Source organism: Typopeltis vanoorti, chromosome 15 (genome assembly GCF_054136105.1).
Source record: "Typopeltis vanoorti isolate ZY-2024b chromosome 15, IOZ_Tvanoo_1.0, whole genome shotgun sequence".
NCBI lineage: Eukaryota > Metazoa > Arthropoda > Arachnida > Uropygi > Thelyphonidae > Typopeltis > Typopeltis vanoorti.
Window position 1 is genome coordinate 5,808,469 of NC_143563.1, and position 16,372 is coordinate 5,824,840.

At 39.1% G+C, this 16,372-nt stretch overlaps 1 protein-coding gene across 1 annotated transcript in view; it reads left to right on the forward strand.

Moving 5' to 3' along the window:
• The window catches only part of LOC150098324 (medium-chain specific acyl-CoA dehydrogenase, mitochondrial-like), a 254,840-nt gene that overhangs the window by 213,381 nt on the left and 25,087 nt on the right, over positions 1 to 16,372 (forward strand). Inside the window, exon 12 of the mRNA XM_090405151.1 lies at positions 13,581 to 13,676. Within this exon, the coding sequence (XP_090261277.1) occupies positions 13,581 to 13,676 (96 nt within the window). The remainder of the gene's footprint in view (positions 1 to 13,580; positions 13,677 to 16,372) is intronic.

The window sequence follows — 16,372 nt, forward strand, 5'->3', positions numbered from 1 at the left end:
GCGACACAATCTGTACTAGCACTTTCTGTCATCAACTTCATATTCGCATTCATCAATTCCTCGTTCAGGTCACATTTCGCACACACCCTTCTTCCATCCGCACTAAACATCCACAAATCATTTATGTAATCGAAGGAATACATATAACAGACCTCACACTTAACGAACCTACTGAAATCCAAATTAAAATCATGGAATGACAATGCAGCCGCCATTTTTTTTTTTCTCTGCAGGTTACTAGGTCTAATATTAACGTTTTCGTATTTAGTTTAAGCAAGAAAAAAAAACCCCACACTAATAATATCGGTAGCGTACAACGTTTACAGCCGCTCTTACTTAAACAATTACGCATATATACTTAATTATTCCTAGTAAAACTTATCTGAATCAGGAGCTCTTCAAAGCACGTTCGTAGCGCTTGACCCACTAGCGCCCTCTTCTATGTAGTGGCAAATGGCAACAGATGTCTTACAGCCCTTTTGGAAATTTCAGGGTAAACAGATTTAGCTTGGAACCAAATCTCCAGTAACAGTAACGAAGGAAACAGCATTTTGAATGTCGAATCAGAAGACAGCTCGATAAGTTGTTCTGCTTCGACAGAACGAAGTTCATATTCCGAATCTAGAAAGAGAATTTTCATCCAGTCGTTTTTTTTTCAGGACAAAGCAGAAAATACAGACATAGTTGAGATGCCATGGCCTCATATGTTCAATCATACTTTCAGCAACATCACTAGAAAGGAATTGTTCACTGAAATCAATGAAATCACTCAGCGTGCGAAAGGAATCGTATTTTCCTTTCTCAATACGGTTGCACCACAAATTTAACTCTTGATTGTTGCCTCTATCTTGTCTTGCACAGAAAACACAGTGACAGATGTACCTTGAAGGCTCAAGTAAAGAGTATTCAAGATGTTAAAAATGTCTTCCAAGTAAGCAAGAGATGCGAGCCATGTGAAATCATTTAAATAGTGTGTTGACTCAAATTTGGAGTTTATGAGGAACAACCTTACTTCGTCACAAAGCTCAAACACCTGCATCAGAATCTTACCCTGGGATAGCCATCGGATTTCTGAGTACAATAATAAGTGTTCGTGATCACTTCCCATTTCATTACAAAGTGCAGAAAATAACCAGCTGTTGAGAGGACAGGCTTTAATAAAATTGACAATTTTTACTGCCTCTTCTAGAATGGTTTTCATTTTGGAGGGCATACGGCATGTAGCTAGTACTTCGTGGTGTATACAACAATGTGTCAATTTCACAAGAGGTGCGACTTTCTTGATACGTGTGACCAAACCTTTATGTATTCTTAACATTGCCTGAGCACCATCTGTGCTGATACCTACATATTTTTCCCATTGAAGTTTATTTGTAGTTATGAAGTCATTGACAACTTTGAAAAGGGCTTCAGCAGTTGTATGAAGAGGTAACAATTCACAGAACAAAAAGTTTTCACACATTTTATTTTTGTAACTATATTTTGAGCCATCTCGTCGATTCTTCTTTTCACAGTATTGTCAGATAACAATATTTGAGACACCTTGTTGACATGTTTTTCACTAAACAAGTTCTTTGTTATTGTTTTGTCGCAGGCAAAATTAAATCTTCCCCAATTATATGGGGTTGTCGATTTCTAGTGATCGGAAGGGCGACTTCATAAGAGGCAAGAACAGCCTTTTCATTTTTTGTTTCACACACAATGTTCTTAACTAAATTCTGTGAACCACAGAGTTGCAGTTTTTTATTTTGAAATTCACCATGTTTTGATTCAAGGTGGCGTCTCAACTTCGCCAGTTTCATAGATTCATTTGATAACACTTCACAATAAAGAACACACTGTGGTCTCTTTATTCAGAACGGAAAATCCCATTTGCAAATAGGATGGACAATATTTGCGTGATTTTTTGAGGGAAGGAACTTTATCTGCAGTAGTACTATTTTTGACAACACTAGATCCACTCGGATTATTGTCTGTCTCGCGTTTCAATGATCGACACTAACCACCGATCCATATCTAAATAAGATCGTGAACAAATTGAAAATCAGAAGTTTCGTTGAGAACTCAATTATTTGACCAAAAGCAGAAAAACTGAATATTAAACTGAGAAAAACACACCTGTATAATATTATAAAATTTATAATATTTTAAAATTTATTTATGATATAAATTATAATATTATAAATCTCAAACTGAAAATAAAATTATAAATTATAATTTATTAAATTAAATTTTAATTTATAATAATTTATTAAATCAAATTAAATGAGAATAGAGCGATTGATGCAGAGGACATAGTAGAGTTGTTCAATTAGCACTTTATTGGAGTATTTCATCCTGTAGAAGGTTTTAATACTAGAGGGATAGTGCAGGTTCAGGGTTTAGAGGTGCAAGGGGAGAGTGTGTTCCAAATACTGAGTAATCTGGATACCAGTAAAGCTGTTGGACTAGATGGTATTTCACCATGAGTTTTTGAGAAGCTTCATTGACCTGGCTTTTCAATAAAAGTCTGACTGTGAGAAAGCTACCCAGGAAATGAAAGGAAACTAATATAGTGCTGCTGCATAAGGGCGGTAGCAGACTGGAAGTGTCTAATTATATAAACAGGAAGTGCCTGTTTGTGTGTCATCAGTAGTTGTTAATGTCTTGGAGAAATTAGTGAGGGACTATATACAGCGTTGGGCAGATGAGAGTAATGTTATCTGTGAGAATCAACATGGATTTGTTAAGGGGCGCTCCTGCTTTAGTGATATGATTGCCTTTTATAATAAAGTGACAAGAGCAGTTGATGAGGGAAAAGCATATACTGCCATTTTTTTGAATTTTGCACAGGCGTTTGACAGGGTGCCACATGATAAGCTGATATTTAAGTTGCAGCACATGGGTTGAAATGTTGGGTTAATCAAATGGATTCAGGATTGACTGACTGATAGGTATCAGAGAGTTGTGTATGGCAGGGCAATATCAAGGAAGCAAAAGGTTACAAGTGGGGTTACACAGGGCTCAATACTGGGACCTGTATTGTTCAACCTTTATATCAATGATATTGTCAATGGATTGCAAGGGGACATTCAGTTGTTTGCGGATGATGTGAAGCTGGGAAGGGTTATTAGTAATAGTGCAGATGTGGCAGCCCTGCAAGAGGATTTGAATAAACTGGACAGATGGGCAAATGAATGGGGGTATCGGTTCAATGCAGCAAAATTCAAAGTCTTGAGGTTTGGGATCCATCGATGGGAGGATTCATACTCGATTGGAGGAACTGTACTGGAGGAGGTAGAGGAGACAAGAGATCTGGGGGTGATGATTGATAGAAAACTGAAATTCAGAGAGCATATTGCAAAGGTGGTGAGGGTAACTCAGAGGATTGCTGCAATACTGAGAAGGACGCTGACCTGCAGAGATAAAAGAGTTATCATTCCGTTGTATAAGACCCTGATCAGACCACACTTAGACTATTGTTCTCAGATTTGGTCCCCAGTATTTGGAGGGGATAATTTGACTGTGGAAAGGGCACAGAGGCGGATAACAAAGATGGTTTCAGGACTGTACAATATGAGTTATGAGAATCGAGGGAATGTGGACTGCTGAGTTTGGTGGATAGAAGAAGGAGAGGTGATATGATCGAGACTTTTAAACTGTTGAGAGGCAGTTACAGGGTAGACATTGAAGAGTTCTTTCACTTGGTGGAATGGCAGGAAGGAGCGATGACAAGGGACCAATTTATGAAAGTTATGAAAGGAGGCTGTGTATAGGAGAGTGAGGAGTGGTTTCTTTGCAATTTGTGGTTGAATGGAATGCATTGCCTAAGAGAGTGGTTGGAGCGGGAATGGTCAATGTGCTCAAGTGGTATGATAAACTTTGTGTTTCCTAAAAAACGACCTCACACGATAAGTCTTTTGACTCCATGGAGGCCTTGATAATGATAATAATAATAATAATAATAAATTACAAAGGATTGGTTATTCACCTCTGCTTTACAAAGGGAAGAAGTATTCGCACCAACATTCGTGTTAAATTTTACTTGAACCATGGGCCTCAAGAGCCAGAGGTATACATTACAAATATCCCAGGTGTGAGCAACATGATAAGATAAAGTTTAATGAAAATAAACTACATGGACCATATAGTTTATATTTTCAGAGAAGATAGGATGGCAAGGGAGGGAGGAGTACTGCTGATGATAGCATGTGAATTGCAACCAAAAAGAATAGGAGACAGGTGGGAGGGTGACTGTTCATTTGAAACAATCTGGTGTGAGATTAAGGCCAGTAAGACAAAATATACGGTTGGTTGTTGCTATAGTCCAGGAGTTCCACATAGGATCTGGAAGACATGCATCGCCAAATTAATGCAATGAGTATAGGTTGCATAATTATTATAGAGGACTTCAACTCTGGAGATATAGACTGGAAGGAGAAATATCACATGGCAGGAAAGAAATAGAATATATACACCTGCTAATATATGATGGAAGGGACTCAGGGTGTGTGAGTATTGGACCTAGTCATAGGATCAGAAGAGCTGTCCATAACCAAGATGACCGACCACATTGCCTCTGATTGGCAAAAATGACTATACAGTCTTGACTTTGACGATTGTAAAACATGAGGAATATTATGTCATGTAGAACTACAAGGCAGGTGATTATGATAAACTTATGAGGATTCTTGGATCTGTGCCATAGCATAACATCCTGCAAGGGAAGGGTGATAAAAGTGCATGGGAGATAGTTAAGGGACATCTAGAGGAAGCAGTTTTAAATTATATACCTAGAAATACTAAGAAAGGTGACCAGCATGTTCACCTCTCTTGTAAGGAACATGCTGGAAGGAAGGCAAAATCAGATTATGAGAAGAATCTAGCCAAAGGAAATCCCAAATAGTTCTTTCATTATGTATCAAGTAAGAGGAAGAATGACTAATGAAGATTAACCTTCATGAGTGCTGATGGTGACAAGGTGACAGAAGCAGATAAAATAGTTGAGTTACTGAGTGACCACTTTGCAAAGGTATATCATTCAAGTGAAGTTACTGCTGTGACATATATGACAGAGAATGATGTGTAAACATAGGTGGATGAATTGGAGGTTCTTAGGATATTGCAGAATCCCAATGTAAATACAGCTGTAGATTAGATGGGATATCAACTTTGGGAGTTTCTAAGACTGCAATAGCAAATTACAGACCAATCATATCTCAGGCATGGTGGTAAAAGTACTAGAAAAATTGGTCAAAAAGAGAATTCAAGAATGGGTAGATAAGAATATAATACTGTATGAGGGGCAACATGGCTTTGTTAAGGTTTGTTCATGCCTTAGTAATTAAGGCATGAACAACCCTTAGTAACTGAACATGTTTTAGTAACTAAGGCATTTACTAACTTTTTAGAATAGAGTAAGAACTGATTTGGATAAAGGAAATGGCTACTGTGGTATGTGGTATTCTGTCAAATGGATTTTGCAAAACCATTTGACAGAATACGTACTATTATGCGAAACAGAACAAATGGGATGGATATGACATTGGCATGTGGCTGCTTGACAGATATTAAAATGTTGTATATGGAGGAGCAGAATCCAGGCAAAAGCAAGTGACATAGTGTGCTGCAAGGTTAAGTGGTGGAACCACTACTGTTTAATTCGTACATAAATGATATAAGAAATGATCTGAAAGGAAATATTCAGTTGTTTGCTGATGATACAAAAATTAGGTAGATTTATCAAGTTTTATCAATTAGGTAGATTTATGAATAATACTTAATCAAGGCAATGTGGAGAGCTTGCTGGACTATTTAAGTAGGCTGTCAGTATGTGCAAAAGATAAAGGGTACCAGTTTAATGTGGAGAAATGTAAAGTCATGCATTTTGGGATAAACAGATTACAAGCTGAGTACCATATTGATGGAACTGTACTCCAGGAAATAGATGAAACTAGAGATTTACGGGTGGTGGTAGACAGAGTAAAGATTAGAGGACATATTGCTATTGCTAAGGTAGCTCATAAGATTACTTGGCTGTTGAAGAGCACACTAACAAGTAGAGATAAAGAAACTATTCTGCTTTATAAGGCCTTGATACGTCCATATCTGGATTACCGTGCACAGGTCTGGTCTCCTTGGTTTCTTGGGGATGAGGAAGCAGTGGAGAAGATTCAGAGGTGACCAAGATGGTGAGTGGCTTGTGAAATGTTCCCTTTCAGGATAGATTGAAGATGTATGGATTGCAGAAGTTGGTTGATAGGAGAAAAAGAGAGGATATTATTGAAACATTTAAGTCGCTTAAAGGGTTTTATAGGATAGATGCAGGGGAAATGTTTCAGCACTTGGCTAGTGGGACCAGAACAAGGGGGGTCACCCCTGGAAGTTGAATAAAGGTGTGGTTAGTAGGGGTGTGATGACTAGATTTTTTGCTTGGAGGGTTGTGAATGAGTAGAATGGATTGCCAGAGTCAGTTGTGAGTGCTTTGTCTGTTAATGGGTTCAAGAAAAGGTATGATAGATTGTGTGGATAATTTGGTCTCCTGCAATGAGTCTTCAGATTTCATGGAGATGCCTGTACAATAATAATAATGGTACACAACCTACTGATACCTATTTGACACATCCAATCAGCTATGTAACTGACTGGTCTGTTATCTAATCCTATCTGTTTCATCTCAGTTATTTTCAGCTCTTCTGATGCTATGACCAAATCCAAAGCCCTTGAACCTTTTGTTCACTCTATTACATGTTGCTTAAGACATTTTTCCCTCAAGAACTCTAGAAATTCCATTCCCTTATTACTACATGCATTTTCCTCTTCCCAACTTATACTGCTGTAGTTAAAATCATCTCCCATAACAATCATTCTTCTTGCACTTGCCAAGCTCAACTGCCTAAACATCTTCTGCTCCCCACCCTCTGTTCTCCTTGGCATGTAGCAACACCCCACTAAATATTCTGTCTTGCCCACCTCTACCTCACTCCATATGATTTCAAAACCATTAGTGTCACTGCCTTCCAAAGCCTCTGCTATTAGAGGATATAAGTCATCGCTTATCAATAGCAGTACTCCACCACCACATTTTCCCTTCTTATCCTGCTGAAAAATGCTGTACCCTGCTACTTCTGTTCCTACTATTATATCATCTTCTGTCAACTACATCTCAGAGATTCCAATAATCTGTGGCCAGGCTGATGCTATTCAGCACTACCAATTCATCTCATTTATTTTGGATACTCTTGGCATTAGTATAAAGAATAAAAATATGCTTCTATACCTTATCATTATCCCCTCCAAACTCCACTGGACTTATTGCTACCTGATGTCGTCCCCCTCCCCCCAAGCACCCATTCTCACAAGAGGCCACCCCTGCTACCATCCACCCTGGGAATTCTAGTTTCCCTGCATTGACACACCAACTCGTTCAGAAAACATCAATCTCTCCAAATGTGTGTCCAGACAATTCATCGTGGGGACAATTCATCTCGGGGACAAATCATCGCAGGGACAATTCATTGCGGGGAAAATTCATCGCAGGCAAAATTCATCACACGAACAATTGATTGCTGAAAAAATTGCTGAAAATGTTATTCGCTAGAAAATTGATAATGATATATGAAAAGTAAATGCAGTGCAAGATCAATTTCACAAAATATAATTTTATTATGTATCTATGTATTAGTTTGCGCAGTTAGCCGACTGGCTGGTTGCTTCACAACCATATGCCTGGGAAAGGAGTGTCCTGGGTTTGATTTCCATCGCTGACATGAGATGCTTAGGATCTTTTTCAGACATAACCAAGTCTTGGGTGAGGACTGCAGGGTTTTTCTCACCAGTTTATATGGGATTTTTCCTCTCGCAAGTAAGTAAGTTGGCCTTGAGAACGTGACGCTTCTACAGACATAGGATACACTGGGAGGTATAGGCCAACCACTTTATCCTCATATAATGGTTGTGGTTATAAGGAATAGAAACCCTCGACACCGTAAAGGTAAAAGAGGGATAGATCTATGTATTATTTATTTAGATTTTCATAATATTTTTTATTCTTATACAGTGAAAGTACTATTTTATTGATTGGCGAGTTTCGTAATTTCTGTTTTGTCTTAAAATGGTATACATATTTTTTCTTACTTTGATACTACAGATTCCGTTGATGGAATATTAATATTTACAAAATTATAACCACAACTGCTATACGAGGATAAGATGGTTGGCCCTGTGCCTCCCAGTGTATCCTATGTCTGTAGAAGTGTTATCTTCTCAGGACCTGTTTGCTGTTTGCTTGCAGGAGGAAGACTCACATAAACTAGGGAGAAAAACCCTGCAGTCCTCCCCAAGACCGGCTAACTTGACTATTTCTGAGAAAGATCCTACACTCCTCACGTCAGCGACAGGAATCGAACTCAGGACATTCCTTTCTCAGGCATATGGTTGTGAAGCAACCAGCCACTCAGCTAACCACTTGGAAGTGTAATATGTATATGTGGGTTAATGAAGCAGAAGTGTTTATTGAGAGAGTGAGGGTTTGAAAAAGAGTGATATTTTAAAAAACGGGGGTGATTTAATTGAAAGGCAGTAATGGGAAGATGACTGAGAATGATATCAGCCAGAAGAGTGAGTATGAGAACATGAGTACATAGAATGTACTGTGAAGAGGAGAGAATGGAAACAGTAGAAGAGAGGGAATGAGAGAGAGTTATGGGAATGATAGAAGAGGAGAGAATAGAAACAGTCAGAGAGAGGGAATGAGAAGAATGTGAGGGAGGTGCTGGAACCAGGGATAGAGTGATGCCAGGACAGCAGGTAAGTAGGGGAACACAGAGAGAAAGGGTTAGAGGAGAGAGAGAGGATGAGGGATGCAGGTAAGTAATTATTATTATCTTAGAGAAATCTACATTGCTCACCACACTTGATTTTTACACAGTGTGTTTGTGTGTGTGGTTGTTCTAGTTCTAACTGCCATCTTGCCTTCATTAATCTTAACTGTATTACATTAAATTTTCTACAAAACCTACTAACAACTTTGATAGTTACTATACATTCAGTCTCAATCTTCTTCTGCAGATTCTCCCACTTAAGTGGGGTCACTGTTTGTAATGAGTCTCCTCCACACCTTCCTGTCTTGGGCTGTCACCACATCCAAGTTCTTCATCTTCAAGTCCTCTTCTAACAGTTCCCTCCATCTCTTCTTTGGCCGCCCACACTTCCGCCTTCCTTGCACATCCATCTGCATGACCCTTCTTCCCACATATTCGTCCTCCCTCCTCATCACATGACCAAACCATCTCAACCTTGCCTCCTGTATTTTCGCTCCTAAGTTCGTAACTTTCACTGTTCCCCTGACATAGTCATTTCTCAGATGATCCTTTCTGGTCACATCGCACATCCACGTAAGCATTCTCATCTCTGCTACTTCCATCCTGCTGATATTATTTTTCCTCAGGGCCACAGTTTCTATAGCATATGTCATAGCTGGCCTCACTACTGTCCTATAAATTTTACCTTTCAGATTGATCGGCACCCTCTTATCGCATAACACTCCAGCCATCTCCCTCCAGTTCCTCCAACCTGCTTGTATCCTGCATCCCACTGCCTTCTCAGCTCCTCCATCTTCTTCCACTGTTGAACCTAAGTATCTAAAGTCTCTCACCTTCCTGATGACATTTCCTTCCAGCTCCAGATCTGTCTCCTGTCCGCCGCCCACTGCACAACACATATACTCTGTCTTACTTTTGCTCAGTCTCATACCTCTCTCTTCCAGTACTTTTCTCCATCTTTCCAGTTTAGTTCCCGCTTCTTCTCTTGAATCTACACACAACAAGATGTCATCTGCATACAACATTGTCCAAGGCGCATCTTCTCTCACCTCCTCTGTTACCACCTCCATCACAATATTAAACAGAAACGGACTTAATGCTGACCTTTGATGCAAGCCAACTGTTACTGGAAAACTTTCTGTCTCTCTCAAACAGGTCCGAACACTTGTCTTCACATTTCTGTACATTTCCTGCAACAACCTAACATATTTCTCCAGCACCTTCTTCTCCCTCAGACACCTCCAGACTTCTTGCCTTGGCACTCTATCGTATGCTTTCTCCAGATCAATAAATACCAGATGTAGCTCCCTTTGTTTCTCTCGATATTTTTCCATCATCTGCCGTAACCCAAAGATAGCATCTGTTGTTGATCTACCAGGCATGAAGCTAAATTGTTCCTTTGCAATCTCCACCTCCTTCCTCAATCTACCATCAAGAACCCTTTCTAGGATCTTCATCGTGTGGGACATCAACTTTATTCCTCTGTAATTTTTACAGTCTTGTGCATCCCCTTTACCCTTGTAGATGGGGACAAGAGTACTCTCCCTCCATTCCTTGGGTATATTTTCCTGTTGGCAAACTTTCATGAACAGGTCCCACAGCAGGTCAATTCCCTCTTCCCCCAGTGCCTTCCATGCCTCCACTGGAATCCTGTCAGGGCCCACCGATTTTCCATTCCTCATCCTCTTCATGGACTCCGTCACTTCCACTCTACTGATGTTCTGCACCATCCCCTCAGAAGGCTGCCCATCTCCTCTGAGAGTCCTTGCATTTTCCTCATTCAAAAGTCCCTCAAAGTATATTTTCCATCTGTTTCTTATGTCCACATCCCTCCATAATACTCTTCCTTCAGCATCTTTGATCTGCCTCACATGTAAGATGTCCTTTGCTGCTTTTCTGTCTACATTTCGCTAGTTGGTAAATTTTTCTCTGTCCTTCCTTTGTTTCTAATTGATCATACAGATCTTGATATGCCATGGCCTTCGCCTGTGCCACAACTCTCTTGGCTTCTTGCTTTCTCTCTTTGTACACCTCTCTGTCCTCTTCCACTCTTGACTCATCCCACTTCTGCTTTGCCTTCCTCTTAGCTGTTACTGCCACTTGTACATCATTATTCCACCACCAACCCTCCTTCTGCTCTCTAATCTTTCCAGATGTCTCACCAAGCACCTCGATTGCACAGCTCAGGATTACTTTTGAATTATGTTTCCACCAATCCTGTACACTTTCCAGTCCATCCGAAATCCTCTCTAACACCCTCTTCCTAAAACGATTCCTCACACTCTCCTCTTTTAAGCGAAACCACTTAATTGTCTTCATCCCACGGCATCCAGAAGTTCTTATCTTCGATCTTATTTTAAAGTATGCGCACAGCAGTCGGTGTTGTTGTGCTACTTGATCTGTTGGAATTACTTTACAATTTGTCACAACCTTAAGATGTTTTCTTCTAGTGAAAATGTAGTCAATTTGTGTTTTATTCATTCAGTCTCAATATAACTCATAAATAAATTTTGGCAAAATGCATACAATTTTTAAAAATATTATTATTATTACAATTATTATTATTATTATTATGTAGCACCTCTAAGGAGTCCAAAGTCTCATCATGGGAGGGCACTTGCTCCAGTGCCCTCCCATGATCTCCTCGTCACCGTCTCCACCACTCAATTTACCAACTACAGCAAGCCGCCTCATCTACGGCAATGCCATCTGCTGCCCACCGTCACCACTAGTATTTTCACAGACAATCACAAGCATCTATGTACATGGTGGGATTCGAACCCACAGCTTTTTGGCTGGAGAGCGGATATGCTAAATCTGAGAGTTGGTGTATAAATAATATTTGAAAAACTAGACTACAAATTGAGATTCTGAGAAAAATTTGGTGAGTGAAGAGATGGCTTCAGTGGCAGAAATCATGAAAAGTGATATTAGATAGGAACTGGACATTAATTGTGTTCACACATTCTTAAATGCTGGTAATCTAGAGTGGCATAGTTATTTAAGTAAAATAGAAGAAGAAATGTGAGCAAAACAGTTGTTTAATGTCACGAAGGTAGAGAAAAGATCATGGAAGTTCCAAACGGATCTTCAAATAACTAAGAAAATTTAAATGCATGATCTCACAATATTGCAGTTATGTCAAATAAGATATTAATTTGGAATAAAAATTTAAGCTGGTAATAAGTACTATCACATCATTCTGTAACATCTCTTGAATATATACAGGGTGTTCGGGATAAATTTGACAGTTTCGTAAGGAAAAAGAAAATCTTCTTTGTATCTATTAAATTTAATGAATTGACAAAAAAACATTACAGGCAGAGTTAATTACAATACTATCAACAAGATTTACTCAAAATAACCACCATTAGCATCGATCACAGCTTCAATTCTGCTTCGGAACCTCGAACAAGCTGATGCTACAGTCTCCCTGGGAAGGGCCGCAAAAACCGTTTTAATTTTATCCATTAACTGGGCTTTTGTATTACTGGAAGTGTGATTGGTGTCTTTTTCAACTGCGCCCCATACAAAATAATCCATGGGGTTAAGGTCTGGGGAGTTTGGAGGCCAAACATTTGGACTGGTGAAGTCGTAGAAATTTTCAGACAACCATTTTTGACTTTTCCCAGAGGTGTGGCAAGGGGCCGAATCCTGCTGCCATACATACGGCCTACCATTGGCTACCCTTGTTATCCAGGGCTTGACTACAGTTAGCAACTCCACGAACAAAGCCCGAATTCCAATGCCAGGGTTCTTCAACACCTGTTCCTGCAGATTTGCGAGGAATTCTGCTGTACGAACGCAATCAGATCGTCTGCTAGGGATCTTTCTTCTTGCTACATCCTCGTAGTCACCATTGCAAGTCTCTAGTTCATGCCTGATTGTTTTTACTGTATTCAGGGAGCATTGGGCAGCAGTCGTAATATCCTTATTTTGATGGCGGGCACGAATCATCATGATACAAGTTATTCTCTTCCATGATTCAGGTGGGTTCCAGCTATCCATCCTTTCTGACATCTTGTATATGAATGAAGAAGGGTCCAAACTTTTAAATGAAGAGAAGTGTGTGTTAATACATGTAACTTACGGAAAAATATAATTAATTATAAATATGTCAAATTTATCCCGAACACCCTGTATATATATATATATATATATATATATATATATCTTTTTCTTCTTCCTTTCCAGTATTAGGCCTAGTGGCATGTTACACATTCTCTTCCCATCTTTTCAAAGGCCGTCCTTTATTCCTTCTCCCTTGAGGTCAATATTTCTGCATCTCTCTGTGTAGTCTTCCTTCACTCATTCTTTCTGTATGTTGTCTCCATCTAACTCTATAAAGATCGATGTAGTCTAGAACAGATATCACTTCAAGTTCCTTTAAGATATCATCATTTCTTTTATATATATATATAAAAATCAGAAACTGGATGTGATAAAAGTCAGTTACATCATCAAAATTCTAGTCTGTTAATTACCATGTTGAATTCAACTTGAACAGTTTTATGTTCTTACTTTGTTTCAAACTAGCTTTGTATTGCTGAGGATGAATTGAGTGAATTCTTTTGAAATATATGATGTGTAAGTTATTTGTAACTGTTTAATTTTTACTGTACCTTTATGTTTTCTTATACAATGTATTTTGTTAGATAATGTTTCTGTAATGAGATTTAAAAAAAAAAATCTAATGTTTCAGTTTTCTCATATTCTCTAACTGCAATCTCTGAAGATATTTTATGTATTTAATAAATTGAATAACAACTTAACTTATAGGCTGCATCATCAGCAGTTGGCTTATCACAGAGAGCATTTGATGAAGCAACTAAATATTCACTTGAGCGAAAAACATTTGGTAAATATCTAGCTGAGGTAAGATATTTATACACTTGTACACATTGCCCTTTTTGCATTCCATTTCATTACTATCTATTTTAAGTCGGTTACAGCATAAATGCAGAGAATATAATATTCCATTTGCTATTTATCAATTTAAAAAAATCATTTGATGAAATAGAACATAAGTTTATATATAGAACATAAGTGTGAAGTTGAAATAAACAGGTTAGTATATCTGATAGGATGCTGTTATAGGCCAGGGAATGCAGAGAATACTGATTGTGAAATGTTTAGGCAAAGTAGTTGGGTATGTAAAAAGAAGGCAATCCTGATGGGAGACTTTAATTACAAGAATATAGACTGGAAGGAGGAGATAGTGTATGGGAACAAGGAGAGCGAGTTTTTCAAATTTCTGAGAGATAAGTATCTTAAGTGGCATGTGATTGAAGCAACTGGAGGCTTTAACATTTTGGATTTCATGATTACTTCACAAGATGTAGTTGTTATTGAAGTATTGACACTGCCACCAGTTGATGAGAGTGATCATGAGGTACTTGTTTGAGCAGTGATGAAACAAGAAAAGGTCACTGCCAAAAATGGATACATGTGGAAGTATAAAGCAGGTGATTAGAGGAAGCTCTGTAGTCAGTTAGCATCAGTACGTTGGGTAGATGAGATGAAGATGGCACTATCTGACAAAAGCAATGCATGACTGCATACTAAGAGTTAAGCGAGTAAATAGAGTAGGAGTGAAATAGATTAACTGGAAAATCAAGCAAGCTGTGCTGGAAAACAAAATGTTATGGAGGAGGTACAAGACACTTGGTGGTGATCAGATCCATGAAGAGTATAAAGTGCAGGCTAGAAAGGTGATGAGCATGGTAAAGAAAGAAAAGGTGCAGTATGAGAGGAGATTGGCTGGTCATTTTTTTTATGGCAGATTAACATTGGTGGATAGTCATGAAGCAGACTAACAACTGCAAAGGATATAGTGGAATTATTGAATGAGCACCTTGGAGATCTTGGAGAAAGTAGTGGGGGACCGTATACAGCATTGGGCAGATGAGGGTAATGTTATCTGTGAGAGTCAACATGGATTCGTGAAAGGCTGCTCTTGTTTTAGCAATATGCTAGCCTTTTATGATAAAGTTACAAGAGCATTAGATGAGGGAAAGGCATGTACTGCCATTTTCTTAGACTTAGCGAGGGCATTTGACAGGGTGCCACATGATAAGCTGATATTTAAGTTGCAGCAATCTGGATGTTGCAATCCAGTTGACCAATCTGGATGTCAGATTGGTCAACTGGATTCAGGATAAGCTGTCTGATAGGTGTCAGAGAGTTGTGTATGGTGGAGCAGTTTCAAGGAGGCAGAGGGTTACAAGTGGGGTCCCACAGGGCTCAGTACTAGTACCTTTATATCAATGACATTGCCAGTGGATTGCAAGGGAATATTCAGTTGTTTGCTGATGATGCAAAGCTGGGAAGGATTATTAGTAATAGTGCAGATGTGGTAACCCTGCAAGAGGATTGCAGGGCTACCACACGGATGACACGGATGACAAAGATGGTTACAGGACTGTGCAATTTTGGTTATGGGGATCGGCTGAGGGAATGTGGACTGCAGAGTTTGGTGGATAGAAGAAGGAGAGGTGATATGATTGAGACTTTTAAACTGTTGAGAGATGGTTACAGGGTGGACACTGGGGTGTTCTTTCACTTGGTTGAACAGTGGGAAGGAGTGATGACAAGAGGCCCTCCCTGGAAGTTACATAAGGAAATTGTGAGCAAGAGGGTGAGGAGTGGCTTCTTTGCATGGAGGGTGGTTGAACCCTGGAATGCATTGTCTGATGGAGTGGTGAGAGCAAGAATGGTCAACGAGTTTAAGGAGTGGTATGATAGACTTTGTGTTTCTTAGGGGAGGGGGGACCCCTCCTCAATGAGTCTTGACAGACTTTATGTTCTTAGGTAGGACCTCCCACGATGAGTCTTTGGACTTCATGGAAGCCTGAATAATAATAATAATAATTTTCTATGTTCTTTCCAAAGTCCTCCCATGACTTTTGTTTAGCTAGTTTTACACAGTGTTTTACTTTCTTACATTTGTCTCTGTATTCTCTAAGAGCACAAGCTGACTTATTTGCCAGGAACTTTTGATATGCTTTCTTCTTTTCCTTCACTGCCTCTTTAACTTCCTGTGTCCACCATGGAGTTCTGATTTTTCTATCATTGCAAACAACCTCACCACATGCCTCTCTGACTGAATCAATCAGGGTTTTCTTCAAGGCTTGCCACTGAATCTCCAAGGTTTAGTTTCTGTTCTCAAACACTCTCATTTTTTCTTCAATAATCTTTGTGTATTTTAGTCTACAGTTCACATCTGAGAGCTGCTCAACTTTTATTTGCTTTAAAACTTTCTTACATGTTATTCTTTTCAATAATACTCGGATATTAGTACAAGGCATCAAAGTAGGGATGGGAAAAATGGGTTTCTGCGATTCATGTACGCTAATGCCAGGAGTATTAGGAACAAGAAGGAAGAGTTTTTGGGCATGGTTGGCACTTCCAGGCCATAGGTTGTCGGTAATAGTGAAACATGGCTGACAGAAGATGATAAAGCTAGTGGGATTGAATGCGATGGGTATAGCATGTTCAGGAGTGACAGGGTGAATAAAAAGGGGGGAGGAGTGTTATTGATGATAACTGATGAGCTTCAGCCAAGGAGTATA